The 21,984-nt window shown below is 45.2% G+C and overlaps 1 protein-coding gene across 1 annotated transcript in view; it reads left to right on the top strand.

Annotated features, from left to right (window-relative positions):
- Positions 1–21,984, top strand: part of WNT5B (Wnt family member 5B) — a 148,393-nt gene that overhangs the window by 112,476 nt on the left and 13,933 nt on the right. Inside the window, exons 2-4 of the mRNA XM_037064792.1 lie at positions 11,460–11,605; positions 12,750–12,997; positions 17,552–17,844. Coding sequence (XP_036920687.1) covers positions 11,529–11,605; positions 12,750–12,997; positions 17,552–17,844 — 618 coding nt within the window. The 5' untranslated portion in view covers positions 11,460–11,528. The remainder of the gene's footprint in view (positions 1–11,459; positions 11,606–12,749; positions 12,998–17,551; positions 17,845–21,984) is intronic.

Here is a 21,984-nt window from a genome sequence, read left to right as displayed (position 1 = left end):
GAGATAAGGGCTGCTGCTACTCCCTCCAAAAGCCCACTTTTGAATCTCATCTTCACCAGCTGTCAGAAAGTAGACACACAAAGGACTTATGTGCCTTCAGGCTAAGAGGATTCAGTGAGCAAAGCTGGGAAGGAAGCACTAGACAGACCTAGAGACAGAGAGAAGCCCTTGGGAGAAATAATTAAGGCTGGCAGGGAAAGGCTGCATTAATTGAGCTGAGAAGAAAGGTGAGCATCTGGGGATTCTTTTAAGAGGTTATGGAATTTTCTCGTACATCATTGCATTCATCTTTGGTCACTACTTAAAAATATAGTTTTAAGGGAGAAAAGTATCTGAAAATATTCATGTAAGAGAAACAGCCAGCTACAGGACAAAATAGTGATAATTGACCCCCAATGCCCCCCCTCCCCCAAAAGAGAAAGGGACAGAAGGTGGTTTTGCCAGATTCTCATTTCCTGGCATGAGAGAGAAGAAACAAAATGCCAAGCTGCATGGTCCCAGCAGCTGCTGCTTCATGTATAGTTAATCTGGGCCTCAAGCTCCCTGTAAGTTCCTATGTGGTTTGCAGTGAACCCCCGTGCTCCCCACTGGCCCCAGCTGCTCCCATAGTAGTTACCCCATGTGGTTGTCTCTGTACCTAAATTTTCCAACATGTGTTTAAAATAGGGGTTTCTTTTTGGGTATGAGGACCTTTTTTCCAGCCCCTGCAAAAGGTCATGTTCCCCATGAGACTGAAGTTGTACTTTCCACTAAAGAGATATATAAAGATCCCCTCAAACCATTAGGTGTAAGTGAGACTTTTTCTATTTTAAATGCTTTTTCTTGTGTAATGTAACACACACAAAAGACTCTTGAACACATATGCACAACTTAGTGAATTGTTTCAAAGGGAAGCCCCACACACCCCTTACCCAGGTTAAGAAATCCAGCATGTCTGGCACTCCAGAAATCCCTTAGTGCCCTGTCCTCTTACAACCACCACCCCCCTCCGCCCCCACTCCCACTGTGAAGAAACCACCCCCCTCACTCTTACAGTAAACATTTCCTTGCTCTTCTTTGTGGCTCAACCACCTACTTATGGATCCCTAAACAATATGGTGGTTTTGCTGTAAATGGAATCTTGGTTTACATATTCTTTTGTGACTAGCTTTTTCTCAACATTATGCTGGTATGATCCATATGTGTTGCTGCATGTCACTGTGGCACCTTGTTTTCATTACTGCCGGCTGTGTCCCTTGTGACTGCATTGCAGTGAGTCAGCCTGTCCATGGAGGATGGATTGTCTCCAGTGTGAGGCTGTGAATGGCAGGCTATTCTGTGTGCCCTGGTGTGCACAGCTGGTTCTCTAGAGAGTGGAATGGCTGCATCATCAAGAAGACTTTTTTAAAAAACAAAACAGCTTTATTGAGATGCAATTCACATAATGGACAATTCAGCTGTTTAATGGTATTTATTTATTTATTTTTAATATATATTTTATTGATTATACCATTACAGTTGTTCTAGTCCCCCCTTCATTCCCCTCCACCCGCACACTCCCTCCCCCACCCTTCTCCCCCTCTTACTTTATAACCATGTGTCTCAAGTTCTTTAGATTCTATATTTCCCCTACTATTCTTCCCCTCCCCCCTATCTATTTTCTATCTACTGTCCATGCTATTTTCTGTGCCTTCTCCCCACTTCTCCTCCTCCCACCCCCCTGTTTCTAACCCTGCATGTGTTCTTCATTTCTATGGTTCCGCTCCTGATCTAGCTGTCCTCTTGGTTTGCTTTTGTTTTAGGTGTGGTTGTTAATAACTGTGAGTTTGCTGTCCTTTCACTGTTCATATTTTTCATCTTCTTTTTCTTAGATAAGTCCCTTTAGCATTTCATATAATAAGGGCTTGGTGATGATGAACTCCTTGAATTTGACCTTATCTGAGAAGCTCTTTATCTGTCCTTCCATTCTAAATGAAAGCTTTGCTGGATAGAGCCATCTTGGCTGTAGGTCTTTGGATTTCATGACTTGGAATACTTCTTTCCAGCCCCTCCTTGCCTGTAAGGTCTCTTTTGAGAAATCAGCTGACAGTCTGATGGGTACTCCTTTGTAGGTGACTGTCCCCTTATCCCTTGCTGCTTCTAGGATTCTCTCCTTCATTTTCATCTTGGCTAATGTAATTATGATGTGCCTTAGTGTGTTCCTTCTTGGGTCCAACTTCTTTGGCACTCTCTGAGCTTCCTGGATTTCCTGGAAACTATTTCCTTTGCCAGACTGGGGAAGTTCTCCTTTATTATTTGTTCAAATAAGTGTTCCACTCGTGGCTGTTTCTTTCCCCCTTCTGGTACCCCTATAATTTGGATGTTGGAACATTTAACGATGTCCTGGAGGTTCCTAAGCCTCTCCTTATTTTTTTGAATTCTTGTTTCTTTATTCTTTTCTGGTTGGATGTTTCGTTCTTCCTTCTGGTCCATTCCATTGATTTGAGTCCCAGTTTCCTTTCCATCGCTATTGGTTTCCTGGACATCTCCCTTCATTTCAATTAGTTTAGCCTTCATAGGTTCCTCTAATTTGTGGCTATAATCAACCAGTTCTGTGAGCATCCTGATGACCAGTGTTTTGAGCTGCGCATCTGAGAGGCTGGCAATCTGTTGGTCGCTTAGAGTTATTGGCTCTGGGGCTTTGAGTTCTTCTTGCGCCATCTTTTGGGCTGTTCATGCCTGTTACGTATCAGGAGTGGAGCCCTACGTGTCCACCAGAGTAGGGCAACTCAGTTGCTGGGTTGTGACACTGTATGTGGGGGCAGGGTCAAAGAGGAGCAATGGCGGTCTCGTCTGCTGCCTCCTGCCACTGCCGCCGCAGCTGCCACCATCACCGGGGCCCACGCGTTTCATCCCACTGCACACGAATGTGTGACCTCGGTCAGTCCTCCACCACTGGGTTCGCCTGCTGGGGCCTGCGCAGTCCGTCTCACTGTGCGCGAATGTGCGACCGTGGTCAGTCTGCCCCACACCCCGACTGGTTCCAGGCTGCCTGCACACCTAGGTCGGGGGATCTGTCCTGCCCGACCCCACTCCACTGCTGGCTCCGCCCCTCTTACCGGTCCTAGTTGAACGGTTCGTTGTTGTCGGACTTCTAATTTGTAATTTAATTTTAATTTAATTTAATTAAATTACATATAATTTAATTTTCTGTTCTTTGGCTGTGTCTTTGTTCTCCAAACCTTTGTTGTATTCAGACTTGGTTGTAGGAGAAGGCACAGTGTTTCCACCTATGCCTCCATCTTGGTGGAAGTCATGTTTAATAGTATTTAATGTAGTCCTAGAGTTGTGCAACCATCACCACAGTCATCAGTAGCACTTCAGAATGAACTAGTATTTTATTCATCACAAGGGTCTACGGACATGTAGAGCCCCAGAGTAGAAGTAGGTGGGCATATTTATTCATCCTGGAGATGGTGCTTGATTTGTATAAGTTCTGTGGTTCTATGGCCCCCAGAAGTCCTTAACCCCCAGGGGGGAACCACTGGCTTAAGACATGGCTATGTAGACATTTTCCATTAACATGCATATACATTCTTGAAAGATTTAGTGCTTTAATTCATTACATATTCTATAGATGGCTTTATGGCAGTGTTTCTCAAATTTTTGTAGGCATCAGAATCATTTAGAAGGCTTGTTAAAAACAGATTGCTGAGCACCACCCTCAGAGTTTCAGATTGAGTAGGTCTGGGTGGACATTGAGAATTTGTGTATCTAATCACTTTCCAAGTGATACTGATACCGTTAAGCTGGAGACCATACTTTGAGAAAACTGGTGGCTGGCTGTTACCTTGGAAACTAGAGAAGACTATGGAAAGAATTCATTCCATCAGTCAATAGATAAGAATGGGACGAAAGATGCAATTTGTTGGAGGGAAAATAGGGCAATTAGCAGGCTCTTGTAGCTCAGAGCATGGCAGTGGGAATGGGGACTAGGGAACACATTTTTAAAATATTATGGAGATACAGTCAAGAGGCCTTCATGAGGCTTTTTACCAGGATGGATGGTAAAAGAGAGGGAGGGGTAAAAAATGACACCAAGATTTTAGTGCTGGATCAGGAAGAGACTGGAACACAGGGAATAAGCAGGACTGTGAGGAAAGAGTGTAATCAGTCAGCATCTTAACTTATGTATTTCTTGGCTGCCTAGGAAATTTTACTCAACCATCATTTCACGGTCCAAAGATGACTGATCCTCTGAGCCCCATTCCTGCAGTGATGCCCCCAGAAACTAAAAGCGTGTGATCACAGGATTTTTTCTGGACAATTGATATTGAATGCTCAGTGGGAATTCAATGTCAGATTTGAGAGGGGCATATAAAATTAATAACAAGAATGATTCCAAGAACATTGGGAATTATCAAAGTCCTTTTTTGTGTATTGCAGTATCTCTCCTACCCTTCCAAAAACACCTTGAAATTTTCTCTTTTTGACCAAACCGCATCTTTATGTGAAACCCTTCCTGCTCTTTTCCTCCTATTTAAAGCTTACACATTCTTCAAGGCCCCATTCCAATCCCACATCCTGACTGTAATCACTCTCTTGGACTCCTCAGGCACTTCATGGGTCCTGCGTTTCAGAGTAGGTTTTCCATTTCCCCCAGCTAGACCAAACCTCCTCAAGGAGCAATGTCTTTGACATTTTCTTGTTATTGTATGATAAGCAGGCTTAGGAGTTGAATGGTACTATGTCTTTGAAGAAAAGGTAGAGGCAGAGCTGGAACCTGGAATCTCCAAAATCTCAATTAGCAGCTGAGAGTAAATTCCCAAATAAGGGGATACATCAGTAGAGGAGCCTTTTTGCCGGTCACTGGGCAGGACCATGTGGAAGTTGAGAGGACTCCTTTGTCTCCATGGGAGGCTGACCTCAGTGGCCTGTCCCTTATATCCTGGAAAGCCAAAGAAGGCTATTGACTTTTTTTCAATAAACAAATATTTATTGAGCATCTGCTAGGTATCCTTGGATACTATCCCAACTACTAGGAGAAAATAGTGAACAAGATCATTTGTGGAGCTTATGAGGGAAGAAACAGAAACACAAACATGCGAAATCATGCCACACTTTATGAATGTTGTGACAAAAACATGTGGGAAGCTAGGAAGAGAATGATGGTGGTGGGGGTATCTGCTTTGTATTGGATGGTCAAGGAAGGTATCTTTGAGGGTGTGCCCTCAAAGGCAGAGGAGCCCGACCTGCACAGAAAAAAGGGAAGCCATTCCCACAAGTCAGCATGGCACACAACTATGGGAGTTGGGAAGGAAGTATATACAGGCAGTTTGGGGGTTTGGGAGCACAAAGTGAAAACCAAAACAGGATGGAAAGGTTGGCAGGGCCCAGTTTTGAAAGGCCTTGTATAATGTGGTCATGGGGTTTGACTTCATCCTTTAGGAGGCAGGGAAACTTTGAAAAACATGAACACCAGCTTGCTAAAACTGTTGTAATTTCTCCAGCTGTAAGCAGTCTGTCATCACTTTGGTTGGCAGAAGTCTGGCTTTTTTCCACCAAAAAGGCTGTGTGTGTGCACAGTGTGTGTGTTTATACTAATAACTTTACAATCAGCCTGCTTTTTTAAAATAAACATTACTTTTTGTGCTACTTCCTATAAATCAGAATGTTGTTATCTGGCTTACTGTCTCACTATTCACAGTCTTAGCAATAGGGCAATGGTGAAAAGAATAAAAGCAGAGCGGAGAGAGTGCTATGTTCCAGCGACAGGGAGGAGCTACCAAGTATGTGATGTGTTTACCTGTGTTGGGGAAGAGTGGAGAGACCTGGCTTCCAAACCAGGGTCTACCATTCAGTTGCAGTCTGAACAAGCTACTTAACCTTGTTACACCTTAGTTTTCCCGTATTCAAAGTGAGGATAATAATGGCATATACCACACAGAATTTTGGTGAATAGTAAATGAGACAGTGAATGTAAAATGCTTGGTTCGATGCATGTAGTAGGTGCTCAATAAATGTTCACTAATATCAGGTATTGTCTCTGATTATCAACGCAGAGCCATTTATTACTGCCTTGTCTAGGTACCTGGGGGCATAGATGGAAAGTGGAACAAGTAAGTTTGTGTTTTTAGGAAACTTTTGATCACTGGAGAAGTAAGAAAGACACACAGTTCCAAGATAGTATATCTGGCCTAAGGTGGTACTGAGTAGATACCTGTACTCATAAGTGCTGAGGAAGTCCCAAGTAAGTGGAAAGATTTTATGGTGTTGGGTTAATTGGGATGGTTTTATGGAGGAAGTGAAACATGAGCATGGACGTGAAAGTAGTTTGAGGTTTGGATTGCTTGCTTGGATGTGGTCTGTGGGGAAGCCTCCCTGGGAAGAGATCAGAATGAGGTCTTGCGGGGAAAGCAGGGGTTGGGATTGTTCTATAAGCAGGAAGAGATTGGAAAAGAACAAGAGGGAAAATGAGGCCTCGTTGGGAAGTTTAGAATACCTACACTGGGAACCACTGTGCATTTTCAAATGGGAATATTATGCACCATTTGTATTTTAGGAAAATGTGTTGGAGCTATCTGGTTAGAGCACAAAGAACTGTTCTGGTGCTGAGATGGAAGGGGGTGAGCACTTACTTGGAAATAGGGAAGGAAATGAATGAACTTGGTGTACACTTGAGAAGCTCTTAGTCAAGATTGACAAAAGGTCTTTCTGTACTCTTTATGGTGGTGGAAATGAAGTGACTAAGGAAAGAGCTGTCATTCCTGCTCCTCCTCGACCTGCACCCCCCACCCCCAAATCACTTAACAGCAGGCCAGTACTTCATAGCAGGGCAGCCAGGAGTTCACAAAGGGAAGCATTCCCTTTCCAAAGATGCTAGGATCATCTGCCTTGCTGTCCCAGAGATGCTAACAAAATTGCAAATGCATGTTTAAGTTACATATTCAGTAGCTCTTCACTGGGTCACCCAGTAAGAATTAGCCAGTGGCAACCCAGAAAAGGCTGCCATTGAGGATCTTGGTTATTTCTTGGTGGGTTTGCAGGTGTGAGGGTACCTGTCTGGGCATGAGACAGGTGTGAGATGGGACACCATTTTCTGTGTGACTCAAAAGCTGCTTAAGTCCTGAACACCCGGTAATGGTTTTTGTGAGCAGAGCAGCCAATTACCCTTTCAAGCCCTTGTTTGGCAGGTTGAGATTTTCATTTTGGGCAAGGTCTGAATATGTGTGGAAAGCACAGAGCTATCTCCTTATGGACAGATTTGCTGGGGTCTCAGCTCTGCCTGTCCAAGTCTCTCTTTTTGTTCTCCTATGTCTGGGCTGGTCAGCTGTAGCCCCCTAAGAAAATGAAAATTGGTAACCAAATACAACCAGAAAAAGAAAGAGAACTTGTAGGTCCTGTTTTCAAATAGGCACCCCTTTGGTTGTGATGGTGAAGCAGGGTGGTCCAGTCTCGGTAAGGACCTTGGACATGCCACAGAGGGCTCAGGAGGTACAGCAGGATTATACCTTCCACCTGCATAGTGGTTTGGAGAGAGGTAGCGTGAGCAGATAGTTTAGAGTGTGCCTTTCCCCAAGGACCCTAAGTAATGTAACTTTTCACCCCTTATTCTTTCCTTTTTATTGGGGTGACATTGGTTAATAAAAGTATGTAGGTTTCAGGTGTACAGTTCTATAACACACCATCTGAATATTGTATGTATAGGCTCACCACCCAAAGTCAGGTCTCTTTTCATCACCATTTGTCCCCCTTTTACCCTCTTTTATCTCCCCCATTCCCATTTTTCTCTGTAATCACCATACTGTTGTCTGTGTCTGTGAGTTTGTTTGTTTTTTGCTTAATCCCTTCACCTTTTCACTCAGCCTCCCAATTGCCCCTCCCCTCTGACAGCTGTCAGTCTGTTCTCTGCATCCATGAGTCTATTTCTATTTTGCTAGTTCATTTTGTTCATTAGATTCCACATATGAGTGAAATCATATGGTACTTGTCTTTCTCTGACTGGCTTAGCAGCCCTTATTCTTGATTCTTGTCCCTGCTTGATTTTTTCTTGTATTGTTCTTATAATATTATGTACAGTTGACCCTGAACAATATGGGTTTGAACTGCACAGGTTCACCTATACACAGATTTTTTTCAATAACTACTATAAATGCATTTCCTCTTTCATATGGTTTAAAAATTTTAAAAGATTTTACTTATTTATTTAGATAGAGCGGAAGGGAGGAAGAAAGAGAGGGAGAGAAACACCAATGTGAGAAAGGAACATCAATTGGTCCACTCCTGCATGCTCCCCAACCAGGGACCAGACCCACAACCCAGGCACATGCCCTGACCAGGAATTGAACCAGTGACCTCTTGCTTTGCAGTATGACACCCAACCAACTGAGCCACACCAGCCAGGGCTCCTTATGATTTTAATAACATTTTCTTTTCTTTATTTTATTATAAGAATACAGCATATATATATATATATATATATATATATATATATATATATATAAAATACATGTGATATACAAAATTTGTGTTAATTATGTTCTTGTTAATGCTTCTGGTTAACAGTAGGCTATTAGTAGTCAAAAATTTTGAACTGGTTGGGAGGGTCAGCATCCCTACACTTTGCCTTGTTCAAGGGTCAATTGTATATTTATTTGCTCATTGATGTATTCCTGGCACTTAGAACAGTAACTGGGATGTACGAGGCCCCTAATGCATATTGGATTAGTGAATTTATTGAATGAATGGGTAACTAAATATAGAGGCAGAGCAGATGTGTCTGACCAGCCCCTCCTGGCCCTCTGGAGGGTCCTGATGGAGAATGCATCTCTGCCTCCCTGCAACCTCCCAGTCTCTACCAAGAAAGAGAGACCCTGGATTTGCTCAACCTTGACTGTGTTTGGTGTGTCTGAAATGACAGCTGTCACAGGAAAAGGAAACCATTTAGTTTGGAGGGGTGAGGAATCTCTAGTCATTACTAAGGCAGCAGAAAGAAATCTCACTCCCTGCCTTTTGGATAATTATTAGATCATTCTTCCTCCACAAAGAACAGCCTGCCCTGGTTGAGACCTAATGTAAAACTCACCAGTGACACACAAACAGGGCTTCAGATGAGTCCTACTCATGAAGACCAAACCATCAGTACCCTCCCAGTCTGGCTGAGGCAAGAAGTTTCCTTTCTGCCCACACTAGTGAAACCAGTCACCTACATTACCTTTCTCCTCCCAGCCCCGCATGTGGAAACCAAAGAATGTAAATGAGGGCAGCAGTTCTGTGACCACTCAGAGGGCTGGCTCACATCTGGAAGACAGAGAATGAAGCCACCACACATGCTCCCATCTTTGTTTTTCTTTTTTAGGTTTTAAACATATCTTTTTTAATGAACTGAGAGTTGGACAGAGAGCACAGGGTGGTGGCAACAGCTGCAGGGATCCATCCTGTCTCAGTGTATGAAGTGGTGGGACAGGACTAGCAGCTCTTGGGAAGTTGGGCCTGAGCTAACCTGTCAGTTTGGCACTGGGGTGTCAAAGCCACAGTAATGGTTAGCTGGCACTGACTCCTATCTTTGGCTCAGAAACAGTGGCCCCCAGTGTGGCCTCTGTCACACCTAGGACTTGCAGAGCCAGAGATTTCATGGGGGCCTGATGAAAGGGTGTGACAGAAGCGAGACTCCTGTGTGAGGGGTTATCCTTGGGGATAAGAAGTGTCACCAGCTACCTGGCATGGGAATGTGTGGGGATATGTGTTGGTGGGAGTAGGGGGTTTGCAGGCAGCATGGTGGTAGGGATGGCCCTGCTGTTGGGAGGGAGGAGGGCCACCAGGAGTAGAGGCAAGTCTGACTCTGAGTCCCCAAGAAGGACTGGTAGGTGGAGCTGAGGATGTTTGGACATGGGAACTCTGGAGCTTTTCCTCTCTTCCCTACTTTGGACCTGGCCCCCTCCCCTCCATAAAGCCATTAGCTTCTGGTGCCAGCCCTATCTCTGCTCCATCTCTCTCGGTTCCATTCGGTGCACTCACAGACCTCCTGCCCTGAGGGACAGGGAGGATTTATGGTGGGTAGAGATTAGAGGGGGAGGGGGGCTTCCTTTAGAGGAGGAGAGGTCTGTTAGGGAAGTAGAGTGTGGAGAGCTGTTAGTCCACTGGGCTAGAGACCGAATCATTTCCGAGGTAGCTCTGCATGACAAAGGGGAAGGAGCAAGTTTCTTCTTTGATCTGCCCTCTACCGGCCCCACACACCTGCCTGTTGATGGCCTGGCCCCAGCTAAGACCTCTTGAAGAAAAACCAAAAGGGGGTGGGGACAGGCTGTGGCCCAACTTCCCTGGATCCTGCTTAGGTCACCTTCTTTTCTTGGTGACCCCAAGACAAAAAATATCTGCCAGGCTGATGACCCAAAGCACCTGCTGTCCCCTCCCTGAGAGCCCAGCGCCCCAGAACTGCATGGTGAGATGGGGTGGGGGCGTTGTGAGCGCGTGCGAGCGTGTGTTTACATGTGTGAAGTTGGAGGTTGTAAGAGGTCTTGGGGAGAAAACTCCTGGTACAGAAGAGCCACACCCTTGATGGAAGGTGAGGGAGAGATGAGGTGAGGGTGAGCAGGAGAGGCGTGTTTTTACCGACTTGCTCCAGGATTCAGCAGCAGGGTTTTCTGTTTCTGAGAGCTCCAGGAAAGGTGTTTGCTGGGGAGGTAGGCGTAGGCAGTAGTTAGAAACAGCTGGAGGCAAAGATGCAGGAGTCTCTCCTGCTACAAGAGAAGGAAGGGTTTGTTGGTTCTGGAAGATGTGTCCTCAGCACGGACGCTTGAGGCAAGGGGTGCAGATGAGTTGGAGGTGCTCCCAGTGCTGGGGTGGGGGGCCATGAGGGCCACTTAGGAAGGCACTCCCCAGCCTCCAGAGCTTTAGGGGCCCTGGTTCACCGTAGGCTTTTCCATTTCTCAGAGAAGTTGCCTTGAGAAAGAGAAAAGTCCTCGCCTTCTCCCTATTTTTCCTGGTAAACAAAGGTTGGGATTTAGAAAACTTATTTAGAGTGAGGGTATAGATTGAGAGGGAAGACTCATGTTTGGCTGTGGATCAAGCCAACTCACAAGTTGTTTTTTAGCCTCATAAGAGTTGGAGTGAAAGGTAAAGGGGATGGTGAAGGGATGGTTCTCCCCTCTGGAAGGGCAGGTGTGCATTGCAAGAGCCTAAGCTCTTCCTAAATGCTGCATAGAGCATGCTCTGTTCTTGACATGGTACATTTTCATTTCTCTCTTCTCATTTCTGAGCTCATTGTTTCCTTTGAAATCAGGCCCCAAGTAGAGTCTTCACAGTTTGAGCTAAGAGACGTGGAGGCAGTCTTTGGTGAGAGGATGAGCAGGAGGATTTATGGAGGTTAGAAAAAGGCTGAATTTCTCTGAGAGCAGAAAGTGATGTTTTCTGTCCCAGAGCTCACTCACTCCCCTGTCTCCCCGCTCTCCCCTGTCTGTTGTGTTTCCACATTGATTCTCTCTCCATTCCTGTTTTCTCAGGGAGCCCAGTTTTGGAAGCCGGCAGTCCCTGGGGTCTTCCCAGGGCACTGGGGAGGGCTGAGGCCGACCATGCCGGGCCTGCTGCTGCTCACTGCTACATTGCTCTCCAGTTGGGCTCAGCTTCCAGCCGAAGCCAGCTCCTGGTGGTGAGTGAGGGGGGCTGAAGTCCTACTCTACAACCTATGCCTCCTTTGGTAATTGAAATGTGGAAAAGGTCACCTTAGGTCCTGATCATCCCTTTATTCATAGGAATCCTAAGGGCCTCTTTTATCCCAGGAAAATCGAGGTGATCCTTTTCCTTTCTCAAGCCCCCAGAGGTAAAGGTTCCACAGGATAAAGGATTAGTTCATTAGTCTTTTTCTCTGATTCTGTGAATTCCCCTTTTCCTGTACCCCCACAGGTGGTTAGAAATATCTTTTGTTTTTATTAGATGGATAAGAATATTGGGGTTTTTGTTATCGTTGTTTTGTTTTGTTTTTGTTTTTGCTAGTGGAGGCAAAGAGAGTAGAATTCCTATTTTATAAGTATGAAGACCAGATGAGGGATTTGCAGGACCATGTGTGGCTTTTTTGTGTGTTTTTAAGACTATTGTCATTGCCAGTCAACATGGAAATGGCAGGCACTCACCATCTGGTCTATGCCCTGATCACATTTTCACACAGGTGGCAGACATACAGCCTTCTCATCTGACTTAATTCTTTATTGTGTCTGGTGGATGATGAGCAGAAGGGAAAGACTGTGGAATGACACAGAGTGGGTTAGGGGACGTGTGGGTCAGGTATGGAGTGAAAGCATTTAGAATATATTATGATGTATGTAACTGGATTCAATTTTAAAGGCATAAGGGGAAGTTCTGTTTAAGGGAATTTATTGCTTTCCATCACATATTCTGCACTCGGGCCAAAGTGAATGAGTCACTCCTGCTCCTTGATTAAGCCATGTGCTCTCCTGTTGAGGTTTAGCTCTCTTGCCCTTTGCCTCAGGTAAATAGCCTGACCTCTCTGATGTGTGCTCCTCCTGCCCCACACTGTGTAAGACCCAGCTTCTCCCCAGCTATAAGAGTTCTTCCCTTCTCTGATCACTCTGGGTCCAGAAGTTCAAGTCTGTCTCAGGCATCTGGCATCTCACATGTCATCTGTGTCTGTGCCTTGGTTTCCCCAATTTTCTTTCCAAGCCCTTAGTGCGGGGCCTTATTCACAGAAAGCACCCAATAAATGTGTTCAATGACTGACTTGCTGCTGCACACAGGCATGTGCTCACTCCTTTCCCCTTTCTGAATCGCTGCTGTAGGTCATTAGCTGTGAACCCGGTGCAGAGACCTGAGATGTTCATCATCGGTGCCCAGCCTCTGTGCAGCCAGCTTCCTGGGCTATCCCCTGGCCAGAGAAAGCTGTGCCAGTTGTACCAGGAACACATGGTCTACATAGGGGAGGGAGCCAAGATGGGCATCAAGGAGTGCCAGTACCAGTTCCGGCAGAGGCGGTGGAACTGCAGCACGGTGGACGACACGTCTGTCTTTGGGAGGGTCATGCAGATAGGTAAGCGGCCACCAGACATGGCTTGGCTGAAGGAGCTGTGCTCACCTGGCCTGGGTGCAAGCATGCTTTCTCTGGACGGGAGCAGAGAGAGCCCACCTGAGTGTCTAAGTGGGTGGTCTCAAGGTGTGGAATTGGCCTGCAAGGAGAGGAGGGAGGTGCACAGACAGCAGAGCCTCAGCTGATGTGTTAGCCACATAGCTCAGTGCTCAGGTAGCCCTCTGCTTCCAATTTCACCCTGTCCGGGCAGCCTGAGTGACTCAGTCTGGGAAGGGCTCAGACCATCTGAGTTGAGTTAAAGTGAGTTAGGAAATCCACCTACCACCAGTGCCTCATGCAGCACAAGGTCTTCCTCAGAGAGCCTCTCCTGAATGTCTGTAGGCTTTTTGCCTCTTCCACTTGGACCCTGAGAGACATAGAAACTTTGGGCCAAATTGGTGATTGTTGTCATTAACCTAACCCAGACCCAGTCCTGGCTATTTCGTTTGAAAGGAGGTGTGTGTGAAAGTGGGGGCAGGGGACAGACTGAGGAAGAAACAGAGAGGGCCACCTCTTCCCAGATTGCTGTTCTCTCCCCTTTCCCACTTTGGCTGCCCTGTTGCTGAGATGGAGGTGTGATCTGGGGTCTAATTGTTTTAGGTCCTTTTGAAATGTAATTCTCCTCTTTCTGGCAAGAAATTGAGAAATCCGGCCCTTTTCTACTGGGCCTTATCCCCAGGACCATAAAAGGAAGGTGTCAGAGTACTTAAGTCCCTGTTACACATTCCCTCTGAACAGCTTCCCCTCGAAAGACATTCTAGAGTTACCCATGGCTGGGATTTTTCCCAAGAATGATTCTAGCAGCAGGGGAGTTAGGAATTGAGATTCTGTTCTTCTCTATTACAGATACTTGGAAGGCCCCCTCCCTCTCCTAACTTCTTTCCCCTGTCTCCCCTGCCCCATATTGAGAAGTAAGGATCAGGGGAGATCACACTTTGAATCTCATTCTTTCTTGCTTCAGTGTCAATCAAGATCCATAAAGGAATGCTCAGGTGTTCCCATGACAGTCTTACTGGGCAGCTTTCCCAAACGAATGGACTGAGGGTTAAATGGGATTTGGTGATCACTTATCAATTCTTCTCAAAGATACTTAGTATCTGTCCCTTCTTCCTGGTAAAAGTCTAGGTCAGCAGCGCCCTCTGCCCCATGTTTCCAGTGAGGACATAAGGATGGCCTGGGTGTGGAGAGACCTAATCACTTTAAGGGAGTAACCTAATGAATGCCTGAGGTTGGCCAGATCTTTTCCATTTTATTTTATTTGAGTGAAGGCCAACAAATGAGGCTTTACTTTAGAAAGAAAAGTGTTGTCAGGAATAGAAGTTCTGCTGGGTGCAGGTTTGCATGGTAGAAGGACTTCTGAAAGCAGACCCTGTTCTGTACCTTGTTCTGCACAAATGGAGCCCTCCTTTTTGCCTTACTTTCACCATTCTTTTTTGTAGCTTCCCTGCAGACTTATGCTGCCTGGGAAGCTGTCTTCCATTCCTCCCCCTGGGCCCAGATTGTTCCTGGTGAGTCTTCTCACTAATGTCTTCTGTGTGACTTCCAAAAGATTCCTTCCTCCTTGGAAGCGGCTGCAGAAGTCTACCACCAAAGGGCAACAGCTCAGAGGGGGCCACTGGCGCTTCACCCAGCCTCTACCCAGGGGAGCATGGAGGCCCCTTCCTGGAAGTTGGAACAGAGAGGGCCTGATACTGACCTGCTTTTTCCTGTTGTCCTACTAGAGTAAGGTCTCTCTATTAGCTCCAGTAGCTACTGGTTTAATAGCCCTTTTCCTTGAGGTGGTTTGAGTTTCCGCTTTGAATTGTTTCATAGATAGAGACCCTTCCCCGACTCCGCATTGCCGATCCATTCTGAAGCCCCAGCTTATCTCTTGCTGGCTGAGAGTAGCACTAGCAGCCTGTACTTACCCATATGCCACCCATGAAGTCAGAGCCACCTGCACTCATCTGGCCAAAAGAGGTGGAGTGACTGCAAGAGACAGCTAATTCACTCAAGGACGGTTTGGGATCCCAAACCAAGCTGATAGGCAAGGACCATCACAGCACATAATGTCCGCAATACGCTGAGCAGCAGGTATGCTGTTTTAAAAGGCAATTCTGAGAGGGGTGATTCGTTTTTGGAAAATATGCCTGTTAAGGAATGGAAGAAGAAATCAGACATATGTAGTTTGGAAAAGAGAACACGTAAAAGGCATATTAGTTGCTTTCAAACACTGAAAGGCTGTCCTATGGAAAAGGGATTCGACCGTGTATTTCCAGCAGGCAGAAGTAGTAGGGAGGCCTATTTCAGCTTACTATGAGAATGTTCTGTTGATTAGAGTCATTAAAAAAAGATGAAATTGGTTGCCTTGAGAAGTTGACCCATTTCTCTGAGGAATGTTGTGAAAGGAATGCTCCCAGCAGAAGGAATGTGGCTCTAGGCTGCAGCCACAGAGGCTCCGTCAGGGCACCTCTACCAGGCTGAGGCCCCATTTTAGGAAGACTTCTCAGGCAAGACTCCCTCCTCTCTAAGAGCCTCCTAACCACTGGACCGTCTGCCCCGTCTAGACCAGATAGATACCCTGGTCTCTGGTGGTGATTCAGCGCTGGCTCAGATGTTAAGCCTGATGGCTGGATTATGAGTGTGACTTCCTGTGCCATCTGGGTTTTTCTTGGGCTGCTCCCAGTCCACAACTGACCAGAAGGTGACCCCTGGTTAATTGAAAAAAAAACTGACATGCCCATTATGGTCTGGTTGCAAACTTCACTGTGTCGTGACTAGGTAAAATGTAGTGTAAGGTGTGAGACCTATTAATGACTACAGACTGCTTCCCTCTCCACCCGCCAAGACAGAGTTGTGGGGTGTCTGCTTCTGATCATGGAGAGCAGAAACTCTGCCTGGTTCAATAGTGGAAATCAGCATTGAATCTGTTTTCTGCAAAGAACCACTCCCTTCCATACCTGAGGCCACAGGAGTATTACCTATTATTTGTTATAACACCTTTATTGAAATATAATTCATGTACCGTACAATTCACTACCATAGTATATAGTTCAGTGTATACTCACAAGATTGTACAACCAGCACTGCTATCTAACCCCAAACCCCCCTGAAGAAATTGCATGCCCATTAGTGGTCATTCTCCATTCCTCCCCCCTCCTCCACAAGCCCTAAGTAACCACTGATCTGTCTGTATGCATTTTCACATTATGAATATTTCATGTAAATGGGATCATTCAATATGTGGCCATTCATTCAGTATCTGGTTCACTATAGATACAAAATGCCAAGTTGAATCACTTAGCATAATAATTTCAATGTTCGTCCATGTTGTAGCATGTGCCTGTACTTTATTACTTTTTATGGCTGAATAATATCCCATTGCATGGATAATGCCACCTTTTGTTTACCTAGTCACCCGATGATGGACAATGTGGGTTGTTTCTACTTGTTGGCTATGATGAATAATGCTACAATGAACATTCACGTGGAAGTTTTTGTGTGGACAAATGTTTTTATTTATCTTGGATATATTTTTAGGAGTGGATTTGCAGGGTCATATGGCAATTCTGTGCTTAACCTTTTGAGGAGCTGCCAGACTGTTCCCAGTGCAGCTGCACCATTGAACATTCCCACCATTAGCACATGAGGGTTCTGGTTTTACTATATCCTCCTCAACTTGTTATTAGTTTTCTTTTTGATGATAGGCATACTTACACATGTGAAATGGTATCTTATTGTGATTTTGATTTGCATTTCCCTGGTGGCTGAGTATTATTTTTTATAAACATTTTTATTGAAGTACAGCGTACACCATGTGAGTTTTTAAGTGGTTCATTACAGCAAGGAACACAGCTCAGCCTTTCTACTAGAAATGATCTAGATATTTGGGGAGACCCTGCTGAGTGTCCCATGAATGTGGTTTCCAGTGCTGTGGGGTTAGGAGGCAGTGTGGACTCTGAAAGACAGGGAGGCAGCTTGGCTGATTCTGAATGTTGTAATTGTAGTTCACTTCCTGCTCCTGGTCTCTGCCACTATCTAGCTAGATAATGGCAGCAATGAAAAGATGGATGTGTGGTTCATAGAGTGGTGGAAAATTGGCATCTGTGAGGGGGAGATTTTTGAGAGGATAGAGTCCTGTTATTGGTCCCATATATATTCAGTCTCATTTTGTCGGTCCCATATGTTTCCTAGATTCCTCATTGTCCACTTTCCCCTGCCTTTAGGTCTGCCTCCTAGAAATCTACTGGTCATGTAAATGTCTCTGTAGGGGATGTTAATGTAAGCCAGGGCTGGAGGGAATCCCTGTATTTGGCATGACCATAGGGCAGAGGAGGCAAATTTCAGCTCATTATCAAGAGAAGTTTTAAACCATTGGACCCATGGGAAGTAAAAGGTGCTCCTCCTGACATTTTCTCCCCTCCTGGGAGTGTTATGGCTGAGGTTACAGCAGCATGGGTCTGGATGAAGCAGAGGGAAAGAAAGCCTCCACTTGAGAGCAGAGCAGATGTTCACTACCAGTCTTGCCTTGTCTTGCAGGGAGCCGTGAGACAGCCTTCACCTATGCTGTGAGTGCCGCGGGGGTGGTGAACGCCATCAGCCGGGCATGCCGAGAGGGTGAGCTCTCCACATGTGGCTGCAGCAGGACAGCCCGGCCCAAGGACCTGCCCCGTGACTGGCTGTGGGGCGGCTGTGGGGACAACGTGGAGTATGGCTACCGGTTTGCTAAGGAATTTGTGGATGCTCGGGAGCGGGAGAAGAACTTTGCCAAGGGATCGGAGGAGCAGGGCCGGGTGCTCATGAACCTGCAGAACAATGAAGCGGGTCGAAGGGTGAGCTGGACGCCCCCCCATCCCACCCCACACACTGAAGGAGAACTGGGCTGCCCCCTGTGTTGGTCTTTGAGCCATGACCTGGCCATGGAAGAGGTGGGCCTGTGTCAGGAGATTTTTACCTACAACTGCTGACCTGGATGTCTGCATTACTGAACTAATTCCTTTCAAAAGGGATTTCTCAGTGGGCACATGCACTTGTCATTTTTTTAACGTTAGTAATTTTTCTACAGGACATCTGTCCCTATGTAGCTTAGGTGGAGGCTTATGATCAGAACTTCAGACATGAGTGGATTTGAACAGATACAATGATTAGAAGTTTAGGCTGTTAGAATTAGTCAAGGGTTTATGGTTTCTCAAAGGCTCAGGTAAAAGCAGAGCTGACTTAAGAACTGCTGTTTTACAATGGGTTCCAGAATCTCATTCCAAACATTCGTTTAGGTCAAATGGCAAACACACTTGTGTGCTAGGAGTTTTAAATGTAAGTGGATGTGTGAAGACAAACCATTCTTTGAAGGCTCAAGTAAACAGTCTCACTGATCACTTGTAAGATATGATGATCTCTGAGCCTCATTTTCATGAGAAACTAAACTGGAGCTTTTGAGGTGAGCTTGCTTTATTGTATGTGCTGAGCATACCTTGGCGCCAGCGTTAGGCTTCCTTTATGGTGTTCTGGGGAGCATATTCCTGCTCCGCTGCTCCTTGTTTGTGAAGACCTCACCTTTGGGCACGTGCTGTGGACTCCTCTTTCCTTTGCTGCCCTATGAGGCCTCTGCCTGAAGACAGTGGGGACTCTCTCAGTCAAGCCGGGGTGAGGGGAGTGTGGAGTTACATCCAGGTCTCCCTGTAGGGAAGTCTGAGGTCTGAGTGTTGAGTGGTGGGACACTCCTGACAAAGGGCCAGGGGAACACAGACCTCTCACAGATAGCTTTCTGGGAGCGTTGTTCACATTCAGGTCTGTGTCAGGTCAGCTGCCTCGAGGGTCCAGGACAGGTACTTCAGTGAGAGCAGAGGGGGACTAACTAAAAAATGAGAGCAGAGGTTTATTGAGAAGAAATAAATCCAGAAATTTAATGTTGGTTCATTGGTTATTTGGTAACAGAATATGAATATATTTCAAAAAATGTGTTTATATATCAATTTAAAAATAAGTCATGTTTCATAGGAGTACAAGGCAAATAAATGGGATTGGAAATGTGTTTTACATGAATTGGTATCTTGTGATGTTGGTGTGGTACAACGTGGCGCACTTGTGTAAATGTAGCATGACCAAAAGTGACATAAAGTAGAAATTAGAATTGGTCATTTGCCCATTGTCTTCTGTATACATCACATATCCTGAGGCCAGTTTTTTTTAGCTGCATATGGGTGTGTGGCGGGTGGGATCGATCCATGGTGGTGTGAGAGGTACTGGTTGATGCTTCAAGCTGTGGTTGTTATGGTACAAACTGGGGCAGAGAGACTAGAACTCTCTCAGGTGACCGTCACTCTGATGACATCTGTGGGGCTGCCTCAGTCTCCAGGACTTCCTTCTGGTTTAGCAGTCCCTTAGGCAGTCTTTGGGTGTTTAACCATGACTGGAGGGTGATGAAAATGTTAAGATCTTCACTTTATCCTCTGAATGCCAAAATCGTACCCATTTTTCAAGGTCCCAGTGTAATAACATCCATTCCTTTGAGTCTTTTCCATCTCCCATAGGTGGCGGTCTCTGCGTCAGAACTGCAGTTTGTACTTTTCCTGAGTTGTGTACTTTTCCTGAGTTGTAGCTCACTCTACCTCAGCTCATGGGCCGCAGGTTTCTGAGGACAGGGATCTCCATGTATGCTTTTTTTGTAACAATTCTCCCTGTGTTTTACACAGGTGGGTGCATGTGAATATGCAGACAAAAATTTCCGTATTGTTTCTTATCCAGAGGTCAGATTCATGGAGGGCTGTTTCCTGTCTCTGCTCTGAGCTGTCTGTGGGGCATTGTGACAGATGAGGAGGTGACTAGGCATTCATCCTAATCTGGGCCCCATTTCAGTCCCAGTCTTGACCCCACTTCTGCTGGCTCCTCAACTTATTGCCGTTAGTTGTTTGTTTGTACTGGGCCTCATCTTGGCAGCCCCTTCCCTTCCATCTGCCACATCTGGCATCCGCTGTCCCTTACTCTCCTTCCCCTGCCTGTCTCCCTGTCTTTGGCCCCCCTTCCTCCAGTTCCACGCCTCCTCTATTGCCCTGTATCTTTCTCCCTTTGTCTCTGTCTGCTCCCTGTTGGGAATTCTTTTTTCTTTTCTCTTTTAATTGAATTTATTAGAGTGACATTGGATAATAAAATTATGTAGGTTTCAGGTTTACAGCTCTGTAACACATCATCTGTATATTGTGTTGTGTGTTCACTGCCCTGGTCAAGTCTCCCTTCATCACCATTTATCCACCCTTTACTCTCTTCTACCTCTTCCCACTCCTCTTTCCCTCTGGTAACACCACACTGTTGTCTGTGTTTATGAGTCTTGTCTTTTCTCTTCTCTTCCCTCTTCCCTTCCCTTCTTTTCTGTCACTTCACCATTTTCACCCAGCCCCACAACCCTCCTCCCCTCAGACAGCTGTGAATCTGTTCTCTATCTATGAGCCTATTTCTATGTTGTTTGTTTGTTTATTTTGTTCATTAGATCCAACATGTGAGTGAGATCATATGGTATTTGTCTTTCTCTGACTGGCTTATTTCACTTAGCATAATGTTCTCTAGGTCCATCTATGCAGTTGCAAAGGATAAGATTGCCTACTTTTTTATATTCCATTTTGTAAATGTACCACAGTTTTTTTGATCCACTAATCTACTGATGGACACTTGGGCTGCTCCCATGTCTTGGTGATTATAAATAATGCTGCAGTGAACACGGGAATGCATATATTTTTGGAATTGGTGTTTTGTGTTTCTCCAGTGTATTCTCAGAAGTGGAATTGCTGGGTCAAAAGGCAGTTTCATTTTTAATTTTTTGAAGTAACTTAGTACTGCATTCTACAGTGGCTGTGCCATTCTGCATCCCTGCCAATGGTGCACAAGGGTTTTCTTTTCTGGCCACCACTTGTTTGTTGATGGCCATCCTGATTCATGTGAAGTGGTATCTCATTGTGTTTTAAGTTGTATTTCTCTGATGGCTAGTGATGCTGATAACCTTTTTGTATGTCTATTGGCCATCTGTATGTCCTCTTTGGAGAAGCATCTATTCAGGTGCCCATTTGCCCATTTTTTAAATTGGATTGTTTGGTTTTTTGGTGTTCAGTTTTGTAAGTTCTTTATAAATTGTGGATATTAAGCCCTTATCAGATGTATCATTGGTGAATATGTTCTCCTCAGTTCTGGCAGATGCCAGATGTGGCAGATGGAAGGGAAGGGAAGGGGCTGCCAAGATGAGGCCCAGTACAAACAAACAATTAACAGCGGATTAGATTTCTTTATAATCTGTCAGTTCTGTCATTTTTTTCATTTTGTTGATGGTTCCATTGTTTTTCTTGCCTGAGGAGATAGATCAGCAAAAATATTGCAATGAGAAATGTCCACTATTTTACTGCCTATTTTTTTCTAGAATTTTTATGGTTTCTTTTTTTAATATATTTTATTGATTATGCTACAATTGTTCCATTTTCCCCCCTTCACTCACCCACCCCTTTAGTTCATGTCCATGTATCATACTTATAAGTTCTTTGGCTTCTACATTTCCTATACTATTCTTACCCTCCCCCTGTCTATTTTCTACCTACCATCTATGCTACTTATTCTCTATACTTTTTCTGCCTCTCACCCCCTCCCACTCCCCTGTTGCTAACCCTCCATGTGATCTCCATTTCTGTGGTTCTGTTCCTGATCTAGTTGTTTCCTTAGTTTGTTTTTGTTTTAGGTATGTTTGTTAATAATTGTGAGTTTGCTGCCATTTTACTGTTCATATTTTTTAGCTTCTTTTTCTTAGGTAAATCCCTTTAACATTTTGTATAATAAAGGCTTGATGATGATGAACTCCTTTAACTTGACCTTATCTAGGCAGCACTTCATCTGCCCTCTCATTCTAAATGAAAGCTTTGCTGGATAGAGCAGTCTTGGATGTAGATCCTTGCCTTTCATGACTTGGAATACTTCTTTCCAGCCCCTTCTTGCCTGTA

Source organism: Sturnira hondurensis, unplaced genomic scaffold, assembly GCF_014824575.4.
Source record: "Sturnira hondurensis isolate 20B ecotype Veracruz unplaced genomic scaffold, ASM1482457v3 Scaffold0015509, whole genome shotgun sequence".
NCBI lineage: Eukaryota > Metazoa > Chordata > Mammalia > Chiroptera > Phyllostomidae > Sturnira > Sturnira hondurensis.
This window is presented reverse-complemented; position numbering and strand designations above follow the sequence as displayed.